Source organism: Micrasema longulum, unplaced genomic scaffold (assembly GCF_059751315.1).
Source record: "Micrasema longulum isolate JH-2025_06_02 unplaced genomic scaffold, ASM5975131v1 h1tg003431l, whole genome shotgun sequence".
Taxonomy (NCBI): Eukaryota; Metazoa; Arthropoda; class Insecta; order Trichoptera; family Brachycentridae; genus Micrasema; species Micrasema longulum.
The window spans coordinates 24,464-46,391 of record NW_028280495.1 but is presented as its reverse complement, the minus strand read 5'-3'; the positions used below and the strand labels follow the sequence as shown (position 1 = coordinate 46,391).

Below are 21,928 nucleotides of genomic sequence, written 5' to 3'. Positions count from 1 at the left end.
CGTTCAAAAAAATATATTTTAATGTGCCAATATGTCTTCTTGCTCATACTGACCATCGTAGTTTCGGATGTGACAGGGTTTAAAGAACACCCTGTATATAAGAAGAAGCATCGTGTTTGGTTTAATTTAATATTACTTGGTCTGGTCCTTGACTCGGGGACAGAATGATAATTTGGCCCCAGACCTAGAAAAGGTTGACCATGCCTGGTCTACTGCATTATCAACCTTCAAAATAAACTACAATTATTTTTTTGTTATTATTTAATTCTGCCAAGACTAGGGTAAAATTAGCATTGTATGAGCGTGTTATTTATTCGAAGGAACTCTCCACGGGGGCACTCCCGGCTCCAGCATGGGCAGCGGGGGAGCGGTGGGTCCCGCCCTCGGCAACCTGGCCCGCCGCCTCCAGGCGCTCACCTACCTGTGCCCCGCCATCTTCCCCTGGGTGGACTGCGGTCCTGCTACTGAACAGAGTGGTGAGTTTTAAAAACCATAAAAACCTATTATTCATTCTTCAATTCTTGAATTTGAACTTTCCGACTTGTAGTTTTTTATTACTAAATCTTTCACCATACGGCGTCGAATTACGGAGAAAATAAGAAGCCCGGAATCAGCAAATGAAACCTAGCACTGGAAGAATACTGGGAAATCATTTTAAAAAATGACATTTTGAATACGTGTCCCCATTGTAGATAACACCTGAGCCTGTATTAAATAGAAGAACCATATGTAAGATAAAGCAATCGGATCGATAATACAGTTCTGTATGTGTGAAATAGAACCAGAGTCCTTGCGATATATAATATATAATACGAGTGCTTTCGACTCGATGGCTGCTCTCAGTTAAAAATCCTGAATACGGAAATCGAGTTGAGATAGGTCTGATCTGTAGTGTAGGGGTTGACGCATTCGTCTACCATGCTTGTGATCCCGGGTTCAATACCCGGGAACGTCGACATGCACTTTTGGTCACAAATGTTGTTCTACACTGCAATATTTAATGCTCCTTGCATCTGAAGCTTAAGGCTGATAAGCTTACCGTCATATAATCAAGGTGATCAAATTACGCTGCGATTCGAGTATTAATACAGTGCTCTATGCACCACTGAGTGCAAAGGGGGGAATGACGACAACGAATTTTTAGGTAGAAGTAGCCTTTTCTTCATTTCCATTGGCTACCTAAGGATTATATCGACAGCGACAGATTTTATGTTCATAATATTGTGAGTCTCTGATGGGATAATCGACTGTGACTTTATTAAGGAACTTTTCCGCGTTTGCTTTTTCAATCTAAAACCACAGAAAACTCATTTCGGAGAAGCCGGATTATTATTGACTGACATCAAACTCGTGGGTCCATTTGAACATTTTGTGTTTCTTGTTTATTTTTACAACAACCTTTACCTCTAACCATATATGATATTGTTTACTTCTTGTCATTTTGATGTTTTACGGATCCGATTCGGGCCAAACTTCCGCATCGCTAGTCAAAAGCAACAGTGAGATAATCGGACTTTGAGGTGTGCAAAGGGTCAGACTTATTATTTGAAGTAGATTATGAATGCTTTATTTTCACACAGGTTTACAACTATCTAACTTTAATATTTTATCAATTGAAATCATTTATTTATTTAATTTGTTAACATATTTGCGTGTTTATCGGAAAATCAAAATTCATTTTGGGCTCCTATGCGCATTACGTGCTCTTAAGGATAAAATGAACATGAAACTATAATTAAAGACCTCGGTTTAAAAACAAAAAATGTCCAAAATTTTCCCATATTATGTTATTGAATTTAGATATTCTCTGCCTTATACAATCATTGTTTCTAATTATTTCGAAAAAAATCATAGGTACCTCAAATTCATTGTTAAAATATGTTGTTTTGTGAAAACAGCCATTGTCCATATTAATTTGTTTGATAAAATATTATTTGATTGCATTTCTATTACTGTGTAGTGCTACTATCTCCCAATTTTTGGACCGTTTAAAAGGTATTCTAGATAGTTCTGGATATTCTGTCTTATAATATGTTTTAAGCAATACTTATTAAATATTTTGATAACTAAAAATATAGACAGTTCATTACCGTTTCAAAAAAAAACGTTTTTTTTTACCATTCACACTAATTTGTTCATTGTTTGCACTTAAAATCACAAAGGTCTAAATATTGTCAAAAAGCAGCAAATGTCATACTGACAACAATGTTTGATTATGTCCAAATGCTTGCGGACTGGCTGGATTTCCTCCCTAGGGAGTTGTTCATATTTAAATTTATTTTAACAGAGAGGGAAAACATTTTTGAAAGGGGAATATGGAAGTCTAGGCATTTACAGGGCTTATGACCTGTCATTGGCTGGTTTAAGTGGCCACTTTACACACTGTGTAACATTTACCATTCTGCCCATGTTTGAACATCCACATCCACATTTCCTCAACTCTTCCATCTGTTGACTTTTGTGAAGTAAAAGAGCTGAAACCTTTATCACGCGGGTGAGATTCATCCGGCTGAACCAAATCACCTACTAGGCAACGCCTGAAAACAATTTTCCAATTTTTATACTTCTTCTTTTACCAGGTAGTAATTCAACAATGTTTGATTATGTCCAAATGCTTGCAGACTGGCTGGATTACTTTCCTAGGGAGTTGTTCATATTTAAATTTATTTCAACAGAGAGGAAAAATATTTTTGAGACATACTGACATTTTATTTAATATTTAAATATATTTTTATTTTTTTTCATTTTAATTTTCTAGTTCTACATTGTCCACAAAAAGCATATCTATGATTTTTTTAAATAAAAATCGTAAAAACAATGGCATTTTTTTAAACACTTTTAAAAATTGTTGTTTTTTGACATTTGAGATATTTATAAGGTCTTCAAGTCAACGACAAGTTAACCCGAACCAAAACTACCAGGAATATGGATATATATTTTTTTACAATTATAAATAAATTAGGGTGTATGAAATACTGTCGAGTAAAAACAATGTTTAGTACTTATTAGCAGCACAAAAAATATTTTTTAATTTATCATTTAAAATTCCTGTAAAAACGTTTCATTGCATTGGCCACACCCTTAATTCAGGATTCGATTAAATTTTTACCTTTATTTGTAACCGTTAAAATTTAAATAAAACGTCATACCGAATTTCGACGCCACAATTTTCAAGGCTAAACACGTCGCGATTTTGTTGAGACGTATTTTATAACAGTTTTATTTTAAAAATTACGAATGGAAAAATGTTCCCACAATATCCATATTAAATTTGAAATAAAATTATTTTTTCTAAATCCATTTCACATATTTTTATTGGTATTCATAGTATGTGATATTTTCCTTTTATCGGCATGACAATTATATAGGACTCATATTGACCATATTGATTTTGCCCAGCACCGTTTTCTAAAAAAGGTGCAATGGTTATTCGGATTGCCAAGAGGTTATAGAGGTTTTAATCTGTCTTCATTGGAGAAACACATAACTGAAATGGACCTTATTTGCATTTTCAAAACACTTTATGCTATAAGTGATGTCCCATCTCTGTTGCAATCTATTTATTTTCACGTTCCCAACAATGTCACCAGAAGTAACATCTGCTATTTATTAAATATTCTAAGAGCAAATTTTGTTTTTATGCCCCAATGTTCTGTATGTAAAGATTAGTCGGTTCATCTCATAACATGGAATTCTTTCGTATAGATCTTACGGCTTTTCGTAGATCTCTTCGCTACTGATACAGTGTGGGACGAAAATGGATTGGCATGGTTTAGCTCGAAAATTCTTATCGTGTTTATGAATATATTGTATACCATTATTTTATTGCCCTTGTTTGTGTTTGCTACATAGTTTTATGTTTTTTGGTTCAGTTTCTTGTATATCTTTCTTCATGTGACTATTGTGATTGGCTTAGGCAGTATATTTAATAAATAAATGATAAACCACGAAAATAAGGAAGAAGGCATTTTCGTTTTTAATATAACAAGTATATTTTGAATGCAAAAATAGTACAATCATACTAAACATCTTGCTTTGATAAAATATCTTCACACAGTCAGAACCAGCTTTTCTTTAACATCCTAACTCTGAGAAATCTAATTTGATTTGGTTCAGTTTGTTTCATGACTAAACTTATCAAATCAATCGAAGCATAGCTCTTCAATGGAGTTAGGTAGCAAATGAAATAAACTTCATACCGCTTATGGCAAATAAACATTCCGACTTAATATCGGCATCTCTCGTAGAGTTGCGTGGATATTCATTTCATCGGGAAACTTGGCCTGCTCTAGAAATCTGTGCAGCTGCATCGGATTAAACAAATATACATTCGCAAACAGTTAACATAATTTAAAACTCTAAACTAAAACTAATACCACTTATATTTTAATTAAGTTGTATTTACAATACATTTAAATGCGATAAGTACTGATATAACTCATTTTATTGTTGGGCGCATTGTAAACGATGTTTTTCAAATAACAATAGGTTTTATAAGTTATTTTCAAATGCAAACATTTATCAATAAACTGTTTCTTTTTTAAAATGTTAGGCGTTAATAAATAAATAAAAAATGGAAAGTGGAAGCATTCATATTATTGAAGAATACCAAATTAAAAAAACTTTAAGTCAAAACTTTTCGCAGTTGGCATTAATTGTTCGTTATAGGTCTGCCTCTTACAGTAGTAAGTGGCTAACTTAGGTAGTTATTTTTTTCTTTGATACAATTTTGTTCTCGCGTAATAATAATCTGAAAGCAAAAATTGTAAGAACTTGACTAATTACAAGTTTGTACAAGTGAAATACGATAAATAATTCAATCACTAAACATAGGTACTAGAAGTTGTAAAAAAAACCGTTATATACCGAAACAACTGACACAGTTTTACAAAAAAAACTGTTACAATATTTAATGAAAATTGATTAAGATACGCTGCGATTTGTGAATAAATACAGTGCCCTATGCACCATTAGGGGTTTATCGGAATGATTATTATGATGATAAAGAAATAGCAGCCACGATATTGTTCATTTCTGCACCGTGAAACAGTTTTTTTTTTAAATACTAGTTTTTTGTTATTTTTGTGAAACTGTTTCATCAAATTTTTAGTCCACGCTGCTAAACTATGTTATTTTGAAACAGTCTGACGAAACGGTTTAATTTATGAATTGGTAAATATTATTGCTACTCCTTTTAATAACCGAAATGCCCATCTCCAAGAGGTACACATACTCTAAACGACCGCTTGAATCAGGAGCATTAAACTAATTAATTTCGTGAAATCTTTCGTATCTTATGAGCAGGAAGCGCAATACGATTTTGATTGCGTTATAGTAAGATAGATATATGAGAAACGAACGAACTTACGTTACAAAATTGAGACAGAATACGGGCTTGGATCCGAGCAATACTCAAAAAGCATTTTTTTTAAATGTATGATTAGTTTTCTCGTGCGGTATTTTAATCCAGAACAAACGGGCTTTATTCGTCAGGCGGATGAACATTTGAAGCAAAGTAATTTTAGATAAATCAGTTTTGGTGCATTTTTTATTAAAATTACTCCCCTCGTGCTCTGTAAGTCTAGCTCCGCTGGCGAAGGGATGGTCCTGGTGGGGGAGCGGGTACTAACAAGAACGGTGACCTACTTTGTTAATTACGAGAGTGATTACAGACTGTGTCGAGGTGCAGTTCCTAAATAGGGACACCTGAAAACCCTATCATTATGGTCTTGGTACTGTTTGGAAAATAATCATCTCTCTAATGAAGTCACTTGCTCAAACATTGAAAATAAAAAACAATAATCAAAAAATCTTATTTCCGGCGGATTTTCACGGAGCAACCCCTGAGCCGCGATTGTTCCTCGGTATGTTCTACCGACTTGTCATCTCGAAATCATATGAACGAATCCAACCGATGAATGACTCCGAAAATTCATTCCGCATTTACTCAATAAAACTGTTGAAAAGTTGTCATATTTTAAAAAGGCTTCTGTGATAATAAGTGGTCACTTCAAGCGATTATAAACTCGCTCGCTAAAAATGCTCGCTTGAATATGATTTTTATGTGACATTTGACAATTACCAAAATGATATACTTAACGTTCGTCTGTATTTATCTACCGAGCGATTGCAAAATTGGCTATTTTATATCTCTATACGTACTCAGGAAAAAAAGTTAAACAGTAAGGGAAAATATAATAACTTTTTTTATTGTGGCAACATTTTTACGCCGAGATGCTCTAATATATTAATATTTGCCCTATTAATATGAGTCTAGTAATTAGTATTAATTATTAATGTAGCTAAATTATTTATACATCTAGAGGTTCTTTTTTAAAACTGACAGTTTTGTCAGAATTTAATTCGACTTCAAAATTCACTTATATCCATCTCATATTTTTAATAGGCTTTTAAGAAAAAAAGTGCCAGCATCAGAATTATTAAAAATTTAAATAATTCGTAGTCAAAGGAAAAGTTGCTTTTTGGGACAAAAGTTTTGTCACTTTTCATGCGTACAGAGGGGTACTATAACCGTTGCGTTGGTACAAAGTACGGTCGCTAGTATATCTTTGTAATCGCTCGGGAGAATTTATCTTCTACTATACCATCATGGTAAAAGTATGACGTTCTTAATTTCCCATTAAAATCTCGGCCCTGGGTCTGTATTTCAATGGGAAGTTATCATTTATCTTGAATTTTGTCTACAGAGTAAACTTAAGTTTTCTTTATGAAAAATAGAATATGTACACATTATTTCTCTAAACAGGTGCGATTCCAGATTACCGACGAATTTACTTTGAATTTTCAAAACAAATATACACATTTTCGTACATAAATATCGATTTTAATTTAAACCGTCTTGATATGTACCGATGAAGATAGCGTTTGTAACCGCGTCCTAGATTTATTTATTTTAAAACAAGATAAATATAATATCGATGTATATAGTATGGTATATTTAAATGAAATCATATCAAATTTGTTGAATATCATTAACAAACTTTTGTATTCGTTCAATTATTATTTCATGTAAATTTAAATTTAATCTAACAATATAAAATTACAGTTATTATTAATGTAAGTCCTACTGAACTGCGTATTTACTCTTTAAAATTTAATTTTTCTATAGATGGAGTCCTTATTGGTACCTCAGGTATAAGTTTTTGAATGCCTTTTTGTACTTTAATTATTCGTTCGATGTGTAGCTGCAGCAGAAACCCACCCCATTAGTCCATAATATTCTAAACGTTATTCGCAAAATGCATAGTATACACTTTTTTATATTTTTTTAGCCAACGATGTTTCTAATTGTCTTTAATAAATACATTAGCTGTATGACTTTACTGTATTACAAATATAAATGTCCTATCTGAAGTTCTCATATATTTCGAACCCAAGATATTTAGTTTTTTTTTATACCCCATTGATAAATTTAACGTCTTTAATAGGGTTCTGGCCCGTTTCACGCGTATCGCGTGCATGTGCAGATACTTATTAATTATTTTATTTTTTTGGTTTTATTTATTTAGTTCCTACTCGCGGGTGAAAATTTTTCTAAAAGAAATCGAGAGGAGATTAGTCAGCCTCATGGTGGACTACTTTGTGTGTTTACCTGCCTATTGATAAATGAAATAATTAAAAAAATAATTATTAATGAATCCGCCCTCTGTTATTTCTTGGGCCGTGCCATGTTGAACAATCGACAAAATTGGCGGATAGGAATTTGACTTCTATTTATATGTGAAATAGACTCATTTTTATCTGATAAAATTTGACGTTTAAAGCTCATTCGGTATTGCACCGTCTAAACGCTGTGTATGAGAGAAAAGCAATTGAAATTTCTCGCTTATGACTGCGAAGAAAGTCATTAAAAATCTCAAAATTTTAGTAATATACATTATTTTGCTCTAATTTGTAATTATACACCGTTTAAATGTCACATTGTAAAATTTCAACCTCTCAACTCAATGACATCAGATAATGTTTCTTGATTTATTGAATTACGCTATATACAAAACGTCATGTGTGTCAATTTTAAGGTTATAAAATAGACAAAGGATATGTAGGTATACTGGGTCATAAACACATCACGGCTATCAAATCTACGTTCGCAAATGTATAGCTATGTAAATAGTTTAAGGGGTAAGTAGGTTTTTTTTTCTATTTGTATATTCCTTATTCGTGAATTCTCTAAAATGGAATATTTACATTTTATATTTTCAATCAGTTATTTTTTTTACTTCCACTAATATTTCAATTCCGGGGGGTATTTTTAACGAGTTGTAAATAACTCATTATTAGGAAATAGATATTAACATTGTTTTTTTTTTTTTTATTTACATTTCGAAAATAAAGGAAATATCCTAAATAAAGAAAACAATAATATGCTTTTTATAATATTTATTTTTGTAGATTACTTATATAACGCCATTTTGAAATATAATTTAATATTTCCACTTTCAATTGGTTATTTATTCGTATACTAACATTGCTATGATTTTTTTTTATATTGCGAAGAGAAGGAAGTATCCTAAATAATTTTATTGGCCTTACTTATTAGATTTCCGTATACCAAGCTTACATTAAAGAACTAAGAATAACTATGCCAGGTATAACTATTTATACTCCTATAAATATATTTTTCATTTTTATTATACTTTGTTATACACGTTGTATTGTATGATCAATAAATATAATAAAAAATACGTGTTTTCAGAATATTGTATGATTTAAAATATTTTAACCTTTTTTCTTCAATGCATTATTTTTAGTCGATGCGTAGATTCAGACCAGGAGAATAATAATAAATTTAATATTTCAATTTCAATCTCAACACAGTACTTTTAGTCCCATGGAGTTGGGACTTATGTCTCAAATAATGTACAATAAGCTTATGTATGTAAATAAATAAACAATAAAATTTATTTATTTAATACGTTCATGTCCGTTACAAAAATATTATTCAAGGCATGGGTACATAACACGAAAACAAAAATAGCGATACAATTTAAATATGATCACATGGTAAAACCAAAATAGCCAGTAATTAGATAAAGGAGAAGCTATCCTCTCTGAACTTTCTTTCAGTGACACCAAAGATGTCGATATCCGAAGAGATACGTTTGAGTAGACACCGCTCTTCCTACTGGCATTACCATCGGCCGGCTGATTCTGCAGGCAGGAAGATAAATCAGATTTAGCTGTCTATGTTTAGGGAAAAGAAATAGGAAAATAAAGAAAAATACTCTCCATTACACCTGAGTTGATCGTAATACCACATATCAATCGGAAAAAATATATGGACAAATATGCATTTCTTCTTTTCTTCAAACTACTAAGGTTGTATACATAATATACATCATTGGGTAATAGGTATGGATGAAAAGATAAAGAAAATTTAATACCACCGGTCTAATCCATACTTTTAACAGTGATTTAAAAACCCAATTACCCAATCACCATTGTAAAAAGAACATTCGTTGTTACCTGCGCTGTGAAAATCGGATTACGGCCGTTGCAATCGTGAGTTATTTAATGATGAAAGTTTGCATTCACCATTTGATGGCTTTTTGAAACTGAAAATCATTTTCAACCACAGGAAATTCAATGAATTTTGTGTGATATTAACGGCCAGAAGTTAATTACAGTAATTCGAAAAAATGTTACGTAAATAAATTGACACGAAAAAATATTTGTTTGTCATTTTTTTACTTGTGTTGAAAACATGATTACATTCATTTTATTAAATCAAGCTTTAAAATAATACAAAACAATTGGAATAAACATTCATTCGTCCATAATTAATTTTTCATGCCTAATTGTACATAGGGCGCTGAATTGGTACCTAAACCAATTGCAAAATATCGTTTTTGTCACATAAAGTTAAGATGAGCACTCTTACGCCAATCCGGGGATTATGAAATACTGTACTGTAAAAACGCCTTTTTAAATATACATTTTTTGTCAACCATGTCGGGAATCGAACCCGAGACCTCTTGCATGGTAGTCAAACGCGCCGACCATTACACCACAAGACGGACAAGAAACTTTCGTCATTATAATAATTTTCTTAACTCCATCGTGGGTAAGGCATTGAATTGGTTCTCCAGTTTTAGTGTATTTTGATAATTTGATATACGAATGCAAGATAGAGATATATATCAGGTCTAGTATAGAATATAACGCTTTTAAATTATTTTTTCATGTCAACCATACCGGAAATTGAACCCAGGACCCCAGGCATTGTAACTGTAGCAAAATGGAATTGCACGTAGTGAACCAATTTCCAGTCTCCACTTGACTTTCTTTTTCGGGGTGGCCTGCCATTAGGTAGAAAACGGTATTCTTCATTCCGCCCAGACGCGGAAACTAGCAACTTACTTTTTTCAGGTCGATATTGGAAGTCTCACTTTTTTCCATGTTTCAATTATTGATATACTGACGATATACTCTGGCCATATTGCCCCCCGGTATTGCTGAGGCCAGGCTCGAAAGCGAACCATTTTTCTTCATTGGGAGCCTAGCACTCAGCCAACAAATACCGGGGTTCCTAGCTAAATCCAACAATTTATTTATAATTTAATTCTTATTTATTTAGTTATCTAAATGAGCGTCCAGAACAGCCAGGTATTTAATTAAAATAAATATTAATTAAACGTTTTTGGTAAGGAAATTTTATTTAAATAATTCATATGTTATTTAATTATTGGAAGTTTGAAGATTTACTCAAGATTTCTAATCGTTTAGAATTATCTCACTTTTAACCTCTGTTGCCAATATATAAGATGTATATGAAACAATCGTGTTCCGAAAGGTTTGTTTTTAAATTAAAAAAGTGAATAAAAAAAACTAACGCATTAAATATATCATTGAGATTCCAGAATGCAAAATTTAAGGTCAAACATTATGAAAGTCAACGTATAAGGATATCAAAATATTACCTGATAAATAAAGAACTAAAAGCCTTTTACTATATTTACGCTAAAACTTAAAATATTTATTTTTATACGACCTTTATTATTGTCAAATTCTTAATTTTGGTAATTTTTGATAAAAATAATGTTTAAAAATTACTTCTCGGGTTTTCACACTTATGTATTTTAATTTTAAGAATAAATATTATATTTCATGGGTGTTCTTCGACTCTTCTGGTAAAGTTTGTGTATTTTTAATTTACTCTATTTATGAATGGTCAACACCGTGATGACTAGGCGGATTATTATGTACGTCTTTTAAAAAAAAAAACAGTCTGTCAGATGAAATTGAGGTCCAACTTGTAGAATTGATGTCAAGCATCAAAGCTCGTGTTTGTTTATTTATTTGACGGACTTATACAGTCCATTATAACGATGGTAAATACAATTTCTTATTATAAATACTACTAATAAAATAAATTACAACTAAATAAAATTAAAGCTAGAACAAAAAAAAATTACTACCTAAAGACAAGATCCGGTCTATCTTAGTGATTTTTTAATCCATAAAGACTTACACCAAAAAATTCCAGATCTTGTCTCGAGTTTACAATACGACACAATCGGGACATTGGTGCATGCAAGCATATACAATTCATGATTAAAGCGCTGAAGTTGAAACTAAAAAAACTGCATGTACTTCGCATTAATAACATTTAGATTACTATATTACTGTAGTGGATTTTTTGTTGAAATGAAATGATTGTTACTTACCCCAGTTTCGTTGCAAGGTTGCGTGAAGTTTGAATAAAAGATTCATTTACATTGTTTGTAGATTTAATATATAATATAATGAATACAGTACATACAACGATGCGATTAAATATAATTAAACACTGAATGAAATTAACCGTGACGCGAAATTTACGTGATGTGGGTAATTGCAGGTTTTAGAAAGAGAAAGCAAAAGCAAAACTGAACCAAAGCTGATCGAGGACACGCAGATTCTGGCTGCGGGAGCAGTCGGCCTGTTTCCGGTGTCCGTTCGCGGTGCTGCCAGTGGTAGAAATGTAGCACAAGAGTGTGCCCATACTATTATTATTGGCATTTTTATATACAAACATATGATGTACATAGTAATAATAGTTATTAATACGCCTTGATAATGAAGCAGTCCTTTTTCGAAACCGGTTTAATTAGATATTTTAATTTAAGGAGTTTAATCTAAATAAATATATTTGTTTATTTATTTAACTTTTTGTACATAATGTTGTTTGTACATTGGCGGGCTTATTGCCAAATGGCAATTTCTTCCAACCAACCAATAAAATAAAAGTTTTATTTTTATAATTCAAGCTACAGAACATATTCAATAGAAAAAAAGATTAAAAAGCTTAAGATATATAAAAATAGAAATAAACGTATTTGTTTATAAATAACCTTAAATTAAAACTATTACTCAATGGGAAAAAGGAAAAAAAGAGGAAAGAGGAAAAATGAAAGGAGGCGAGATAAGGAAGTGAAAGGAGATGCTTCTTCAGGCCTGATTTAAACAGAGATAATGTAGTAACATCTTTGATAGTGGATGGAAGATGATTCCACAGTCGAGCCGCATGGACACTATATGAGTTAGAGAAGAAAGAGGAATTGTGGATGGGTATTAAGAGATATACAGTTGAATGTAATGTAATGTTGAATATCTAGATACAAATATTAATTACGTCACTATTCTATCTCACTTAATTTTAAATTTATGATGATGACGACGATGATGATGATGATTCAGAATGATGACGATGATTTTAATGACTATGATGATTTTCAGGAATGTATGTAATGCGGATGGTCGGTTTCCTGTACTGCTTGATCGTGTGCTTCGACATAACTGCGGTGTGCGGCTCCCCAGGACGCTCTCCAGCCACCGCTGCTATCATGGCGCTTCTGCTCATCGGGATGCTCGCCATCTTGCTCGCCATCTCCCGGAAACCACAAAACAGGTGAGTAACCGAATACTTACATCAATACTAAACAATTCATAGTTTTATATAATTTCATTATAATTTTATGGGAGGGTGTATATGGTATTGCCTTAAAAGGAAATCGCCTTCCTACGTACCAAACCGGTAAATTAAAAAAAAATCTTGATAAATATGAACATATTGCATAAAATAATAGTTTTGTTTGAATATTTTTTAAAACCGATAATTGTATTTTTTTAAATCAAAGAAAAAGAAATCATGTAAATTTAATGCACTGAAAAATTGTACATTTGCGTATTTGTCAGGAGGTTTTTGATAAATATAAAATTAGCATTGTGCCTTTTCTAGTAACGCGTTTTATAAAAACTACAGACCTGTAGGGAAGATGGTCAATAAAATGGACGTCCTATGAAACGGACATTTGCAGTTACTAGATTTTTGTCTGAACTTGAATAGTTTTAATGTAACATGGAAGTATGTTACTCTTGAGCATTTTATTGTGTATTGAAGACGTCTGTGAATTTTTCGTGTCTCAAAAGTATTCTTATGGCTCTTTCCCAACACTCAAAAATATAAGCGTTAGTGTTCATTTTATTTTAATGTTAAGATATCTTTTACTGGTACTATAAGGTACATTAAAGAGTGAATATAGTTTAACTCTTTTTAAAATAAGTTAAAATATTCTAATTTATTTAAAATATTGAAGAGTTTAATGAAACGAATACCAATAAGTACAATGAAACGGACATCCGGTTTATGGTATTTTTGTGTCCGATTTATGATTTATTTCCCATTAAATTATTACAGATTATAAGTTCTGAACAATAAAAAAGTATAAGATCGACGAACACAGTAATTAAGGAAGCGGTGAAAGAAATACTTGAAAAAAAAATCGGAAACACACACCTAATGTTAGGAATAGAAACGTGTTGTCACAAAACGAGAAAAGCTTTTGGGAATTATTTAAAAACAGCGTCGAAAATGTGCTACAATTTAATGGCTGATCTGGAATTTAGATGAAACTGGGTACAGCATAGCTTTTGATAAAAAAACAATTTAATGTTTTAAAGTTTATATAAGTTCTCAAGATGTTATGAACTAACTAAGTAAATAACAAATCCACCAAAAATCATAGCAGTCCGGGGATCGAAACATGTTAGCCAAAATACATCTGCCAAAAGAAGAAATTTGATTACCACGGACGGGTTCATAAATTCTTCAAGGGGAATCTTGCCACAAGTTTTTGTTTTCCCGAGAGTTCACAGATTGGGATGATCTTAAAAGGACCTAAACGATCTCTCGGTTTCACCAATTCTAGTGGTTGAATAACAAAATAATTGTTCATCGACGTGTTGATGCATTTTTCAAATTTCTCAAACCCGCAGAGGAATCTGTGCGTTTCCTTTTGGTGGACAATCATTCTTAATATATTTTTTATATATCTTTAGTTTCTGAATTATGTTTATTATTTTATTAATTAAATTCGCACTTTGTTTGTTAAAAAAAGCTTCTAATGTTTAACACAACAATATAATACATGAATATTATTCGTACTACTAAGTATAGCGTACACTTCATGGCACGCTGTGTCTGTTTCACGAGACCGCGTTCGTGGAACGGACATTTCCCAAGTATTTGAATTTTTGTTTTTACTACACCTAAAATAATTTGTTTTCTTGAAAATGTCCGGGGTGCCTATAAAACTAGTCGGATTTATCAAAGCTCTTTACTCAAGTAGCGAATATCAAATCAGAATCAACGATGTTATCACAGATTGGTTTGAGGTCACCACCGGAGTTCGTCAAGGTTGCGTCCTTGCACCGTTCTTTTTTATAATCCTCATGGGCTTCATCCTAAGAAAGTTAATTCCACTAGATCGAGGAATATCCATCTTTTCCTCCCAAAAACTCTGCGACCTAGAGTATGCCGATGATGAGGTTATAATTAACGATTTATTTGGGGGTCTTCAGGCTACTGTAGATACATAGCCTAAATAGGTACTCCGTATGCATGGGTTTGAAAATCAATATTGCAAAAAATCATATACTGTGTAACACTTCATGCCTTGATGCCTAAAATTCCCTGACTCTGTTTGACAGAGTCATCGAAATGGTCAAGAGTTTCAAATACCTGGGAGTATATGTTACGGAAAATAGTCCCGATCACAAAAACGGCATTTCTCAATTTGCAGAAAACACCCACAGCACTGGAAAAATCTTACGGTACTTAAAAAATATTAAAACTGGTAAATACGTAATTAGATTCTTGTGTATTATATTTTTTTTAAACTTATGTATTCATTGTTTATCATTTGTCAAGGTCAAAAACATTCCAACTTTTAAGTAGATTTGATTATTTACTTTTCTATAGCTGGCTGCTTTCTGTATAAATACGTTCAATTTCAGGTAGCTCTCCGCTTTCCTTATTTCTGATTCTTACAAACCACCGCATTTCCAAATATATAATTTGAATAGGGTGAATGTACCAATAATCGTTACCCATGAGTGTTTATTTCTCAGGAGTTCCGTTCTCTACATGACACCCGGACTGCCGTTTGTTCCTGCCATAGCCGTCACCGTCAACATTTATCTCATCTTCAAGCTCTCCATCCTGACTCTAGTGAGGTTCACTGTTTGGATGACCCTGGGTAGGAACTGCACCTATATAATATATACCTTGGAGTCGCCCGTAAGGACAAAAACCATTACACGTATGGTTATCAACTACGAAGTTAGCTACAATTTACAGAAACACAACGGGCCGTATGAACTCAGGTCGAGAATGAGGAAGTCCAGTGTTTTTTCGTTTATTTTATGTAATTTGTTGATCGTCTATTAAACTAAGTAGAAAAAACTCAATCGCTATGAATTTTTAAAGTTTTGTATTTTTTAAGTAACTTCGCTAGTCTCAAGTTCTCTTCCCGTGTGTGACTGAGCTCTGCTGATTGGTGAGTTACCTTGCCGTGAACCGGAAATCTGTCACAACTCTCTTAACATTCGGAGGAACTAGTGACGTAATGCAAAGTGGCTCGTCTTTTTTTTCCTACATTTCCAAGAAACTTACAATTCTAATTTTTACCTCGCGCAAGAGTACATTTTTATATCGAATTTTCCGTAAGGCTGAACTTCCTCATTGCAAGCGTAAACCAAAACCGCCTGTTACACGTCTGCCGTTAAACTAAAAACTAAACCAATAAATTGAAACGCTTTTGTTCAATACAATAGACCTAAAGGGGAGCAAATTAATACTGTAAGATACACATTTTACACATTGCCGTCATATTATGAATCAAAGTTCCTTACTACCGGATACCGGTATATTATGAAAAGTGTGTTATATTTATTTAAAAACTTAATTGATTGAATCGGCATTCACTTCGTTACACTTCATGTTGTTTTATAATTTATTTTTATTTTTTTGAACTCGGCAATGGTTATTCTCACGGATCTGATATATTTGGTGTAGGGTATTGTTCCTATAGAACAAACCTTTTGAACTTTTTCAAAGATGGTGAATGGTAATTATATTTATTTATTCATGCATTTCATAATATATTTACAGTTTTTGTTCACTTTGCCCAGCTGTATGAAACAGTACTTATGATTTTCTTGTTGTATTACTGTAAAATATTTTATTATTTAAACTTTCTGCTGAATATGCTGTATAATTTTTAGGTTCATTTTTCAAATATAAATCTTGTATAATTTTTAGGTTTATTTTTTTTTTATAAATCTTGGGTATAAGGAAATTAATGTTTAAAAAAATAATAATATATTAAGGCAAATATGTTAGTATTATAAATGTTTGAAAAGGGCAGATTTGCCGTTTATGTTAATAAAATAAAAATAAAATAAAATAAATACCAAAACCAATTAGGTATTATTACCTACACCAATTTTTAAAAATATACTTGCTAGTATTTTTTTTTGCACCACAACAGGCCAGGAGGCCCAATTACAGTAGTGAATTACATCACAGAACACCCACATGAGAAAAATCATATTTTAATTTTTGTGTTTCCACCGGGTATCGAACCCGGAACCTTCCGTGCGTGAGTCAAACGTCTTGACCACTACACCACGGAGGCCGCCTTGTTTAATTAATTAAAAAAATGTTCTAACTTTAAAAATAAATTTCCCAATATGTTTTTATATATTTTTTTTTAAATTTATTTATTAAGGAAAAACAACAGTTGTTTTATAAGAATACAAAATATGAAAAATAGTACATACATCTAGTTAAAGTTTTTCACAAATATAATGAGAGAACATGTTACACAGTAAAGAGAAAAATAATATATTATATAAGACATGAGAAAAAAAGAGCTCGTAAGAAGGTTAAGGGATGAGGAAATAGAGTGGAGGAGTGGAGGAGAGGGATTTGTATAATATAGTTGACCAATTCAAAATTTTGATATTATAATAAAATAAACATAATTAAAGGAACATAAACTTATTACACACTGACAAATGTTTCATTTTACAGTGTTTAAAAAAGTTTTTTTTTGAAGTCATAAAATTTTGTACTAAAAATATATAAATGGGGACAAAGTAAATTAAATTTGGAGCAGCTACAATAAATAAACGAGTTTTGAACATGTTTTTTTTGGGCAATGAATTATGAATTATTTTTTTTAAAAATAAAAAATGTACACACAAATGTAATAATGACTGTTTTACAGGTTTCATTATGTACTTCTATTACGGAATCAAGAACTCTACTCTCGAACTTGGCAAGGAAGATGAAGAGGAAGAAGTACAAATTCAGGTACCGAAGGAAAAGAAGAGGCGCAATGAACCAGACCCAAACAAAAGCATCTTCGAAGGGGATGGAAACTTCAACATGGGGGCTTATGGAGGGTAAATGATACATACGTGTACTTATCTTTATATATAATTCCTCTGTACATGTGATGTCACCGTACTCCTCCTAAACGGCTTAACCGATTTACATGCTGTTTTCAGATAAATATAGATCTTTACGCTGTGTGTGTTCATAAATATTAAAATCTTCAATCGAATATGTTATAAATAAGTTAGGAGCATAAATGTTTTATTCATCGATCTACCGGGGTTGCATTCGAGGAGAATGCATTTGCAGAAAAATGGAAAGATGTTGTTTTTTTTAGTATAAAAAAAATTCGTTTTTGAATGTTTACAAAAAGCATTTTTTTTTTGTGGATCTCAATCAGATTCCTTCCTTAAATTCCTTATAATTTCTACCCATTTATTTATTTTTATTGAATTTTTGGTAACACTTAAATAATATTAAATTCAACACATTAAAAAAAATCGTATTCCCACATAAGCACACCCCTCTGTTGGTGAGAAGACCGGAGTTTGACTTTTGCAAAAAGAATGCCATATTTGAAAAAATATTAATTTCTTGTTTTAGAATTCAACCTCAACTCAACATGTACCTAGGTACCTACTTAAATTAAATATTTGAATATAATCAATTTTTACTTTTGGAATTTAATCACAAAAAGTACCCAAGTACCTGCTTTTCAATGAAAAGTCTTTTTCCAAGCTAATAGCAGGCAAGCCAACGTTCGATCAGGACAACATCTGACGGGTCCACTAGTATGACTATAATAATACTGAAATAAAATTAAATTACTAAATTTTAAATGGCCTACTCAGTAGCGTATTTTCCTACTATGGCTGGATGATGGTTTCTGGGATGGTCGGTATTGCGATTATTCGGAGGGGGTTCAGAAAAAAATCTGAGGTTTCTCTACATGAGGGAGTATCCGTGGCACTTTCCCGCTGCATTCCTCTTTGGCTTGCTCGGGACCTACAGTTTGCAACTTTGCAACTTTGCAACAGGGATGGGTTCACACTGGCGTATTTTTCAGGCTGACATTAGGTTGTATCGAGAACTCGGCCGTTTTGGAGAGTATCAATCCTGATGGATTTATCTGACAGCGTTAGCGCGGACTGTTTTATCTCCCGACTTCCGACTTTTACCGATTGAAAGAGCAGTTGAACTCGCTGAACATGATCACTTTGCCTGTAAACTCTTGCTGTTGGAGAGTATTATTCCTTTATAATATCGAGCCATTTCTCAAGGGTTCCTGGCCTAATGTGTTGTCCATATTTAACGCCTTAAATATTTTGTTTTACTTGTAATGTTATTTTGGTCCAAAAAAATTGTGAATTTCAAATATTTGTCTTAGAGGTTTTTCTCCAAGTTGGCCTACACTTTCTAATGAGGAATTTTGGTGTTTTTTATTTGTTAATCGACTATCAAAAAGAGTGTTTCTGACATTTAAAAGTCGAACCCCGTACAGTTATAAAAGCAAACTATTTGTACCTGCGAAACGTTAAAACACGCCAAACATCGAAAAACATGGCTACGGCGGAAACGGGAAGTCTATTTGCGGCAGCCGAAGCAACCTAACAACGCTATAATTTATTGGTTATTGCAAACACGTGACCACTTCAACCTGTGACGTTGCAAAGTATTTCATTTTTATAAAAACCATTTCTATGAATATTTTCATACATTTTCGAGAAACTTCGAGGCACCATTGAATGCTCTTATCTTTACCACGTGCAAGAAAACATTGTTTTATCAAATTTCCCATACCGCTGTACCTACGCATTGGAATGCACCTATTTATGGTGAACCTGTTATCTGTCTTTCGATATTAATCTAATTATATTTTGCAGATATTCTGGAACTAACTCCGGCTGGGACGATGTGGAGCAGTACGATTACAATAACCGCGCCTGGGGTTCGTCGGGAGCGTGGGGAGAACGGTATTCTGCTCAACCGACTTATTCTACAGTAGAACAGAGGTAGGATTCATGAAAATAATCGAATTACTCGATAACCATAATCGATTTTTTCGAGAACGTTAATTGTATTATATAATTTGATTATTTTCATAATATAATTATTAATTGTTTGACAGATTAGAAGTTTAAACACAGATAAAGAGAGGAGAATTAGATTTTTGTGAAGGAAATATTATGCTCTAGTCATTTACGAGGGTTGTCTTTGGCTATTTTAAGCGTTAATATGCCAGACAAAGTCAACAAAATTTGGAATGCTTTTGTGAAAGATAAATACTTTCAATTATTTTAAGACATGCAAATGTTTGTGGCATCTAAAGGGTTACGTGATTAATTTCGTGCTGTGTAACATTCATTTATCATTCTGCCCATTTTTAAATTCCGTGTTTCTTCAAATAATTTTCCCTCTGTTTATTTTTGAGTGTTCTCGTATTACTTAGTTAAAACTTTTGCAAAGAATCATATGTAATTTAACCCCTTTCTTGGCAATGTAAACTGTAGGATACATATTATGATGTAATTTTTTCTCATGAACTAAAACACGAGTAAAACAGCATCTAGTCATGACTGCTTTACCATATTTTTGTCTGAACTGCGTTACCACAGTGCAAACTTTGATCAAAACAAAAAAATAAAGATTAAGAAGCCTTTTCATTAATCATGTGTTTCAAAAAAAAATCCGTTCTACCGGGATAAGGGTTAACAATATTTGACGTTTTCTAGTTGGTGAAATAATTAGGTGGAATTTCGCCCATACATATAAAGATTTCAGCTATTTTCCTTTCGAAATATTTAATAATTCAAATAATCAGTCTCGTTTGAAAAACTTAATAATCGAAATAATCGGTTATTCCTTGCAGGTATGACGTCAAAACTAACAACACCAAGTCGACTATTGCCGAGGGTAAGTCTTCCTCCTCTTCCACCGTGCTGTGGCAAAATGACGCCAACACCTTCCCATCCTGGGACGACTAAATCCCACCTTGACCACCTTGCACCCAGCATTCTAATCTGAAGCATTCTTGCATTTTAGATAGTCATACAATTGTAAACCTAAATTAAATTTTAAATAATCAGCCAATTTTATTTGCCACACGTATTGGTTATATTTTTGGTGGCTGGAAACATCATTGGTGATATTTATATTCTAACGCACAGTGCCATGTCTGCGAATTTGGAATCTAAAAGCGTTGTTCACTTGGAAATTGATGTTGACTTTTACTGTCCCAGTAAATGTTTTAGAAGTAGGATTAAAATCCTACTTCTAAATTCATTCTTTAAAAAAAATTCGACGGTTGCCACATTCTTTTTTGGGCGATAATCTATCAAAAAATATCAAACTCCCAAAACTCGTGCTTCTTATAACAATGGGCGTTTTTATGACAAATAATTCATTAGCCTTTATTTTGAATATCGTCCTTAAGTTTCATTCAAATTTGCGAGCTAATAAAATAATATATTGTAAAATTATTAATCCGAGGATTATTTATTTTAATGTAGAGGTAATAAAAAATGTATACTTTTGAAAATGTACAATTATTATGAATGTCGTAATGACTAATTACAAACATTAACATTACCACCTTTTGAAAGTCATCTGTCATTTTATTTAATCAGCATAAAACATCGATGGATTAATATTATATTCAAGCTTGCAATTGTTTGTGGAAAGCATGATGATTGCATTACAAAAAATCGACTAAATTATTCAAAGAAAAAAATTGTCCTGAAGGTCGCGAGAGATGTGCAATTGAGTCTCAAATCTTCTCGCATAAACTTATTATTGCGAGAGTTCGTTTGTTTTACTCGTATTGAATGATCTACATATTAAGAATTCATTAATTTTTTTAAATAATCCAATCGGTGGTTCATTTATGAAGTCACTCACTACGTACTGTTTTTTATTATATAAACTTTACCACAATAATTTAAAGCCTTCTATACTAACATATGTTTTGTTTTGATGATTAACGATTTTCCAACCACCACATTCTTTTGAATCGTTACGATCCATCATATGTTTTATGTGTTCCGTTCTAATAGAATAAGTTTTTTCTCGTTTTTTAGGTGTATTTTAGAAGAGCTCAACATTATTTTTCGATTATTTTGACATGCGTTACATGGATATTCAAAATGTTCAATATTGGATTATCTGTATTATTTTATAGCATTTCTGCCTTGAATGTGTTAATCGGACTTCTAAAATAAAATAATCCAAATAAAACTCACTTAATTT

General features: G+C 32.2%; 1 protein-coding gene across 1 annotated transcript; it reads left to right on the top strand.

Annotated features, from left to right (window-relative positions):
• The first annotated feature begins 337 nt into the window (after nt 1-337).
• Nucleotides 338-21,413, top strand: LOC148270763 (cationic amino acid transporter 3-like). Its single transcript, XM_088242217.1, has 6 exons — nt 338-476; nt 12,739-12,910; nt 15,412-15,539; nt 17,574-17,751; nt 19,567-19,695; nt 20,553-21,413. The coding sequence occupies exons 1-6, from the start codon at nt 353-355 to the stop codon at nt 20,665-20,667; spliced, it is 846 nt and encodes a 281-aa protein (XP_088098343.1). The 5' UTR covers nt 338-352; the 3' UTR covers nt 20,668-21,413.
• Nucleotides 21,414-21,928: the final 515 nt, after the last annotated feature.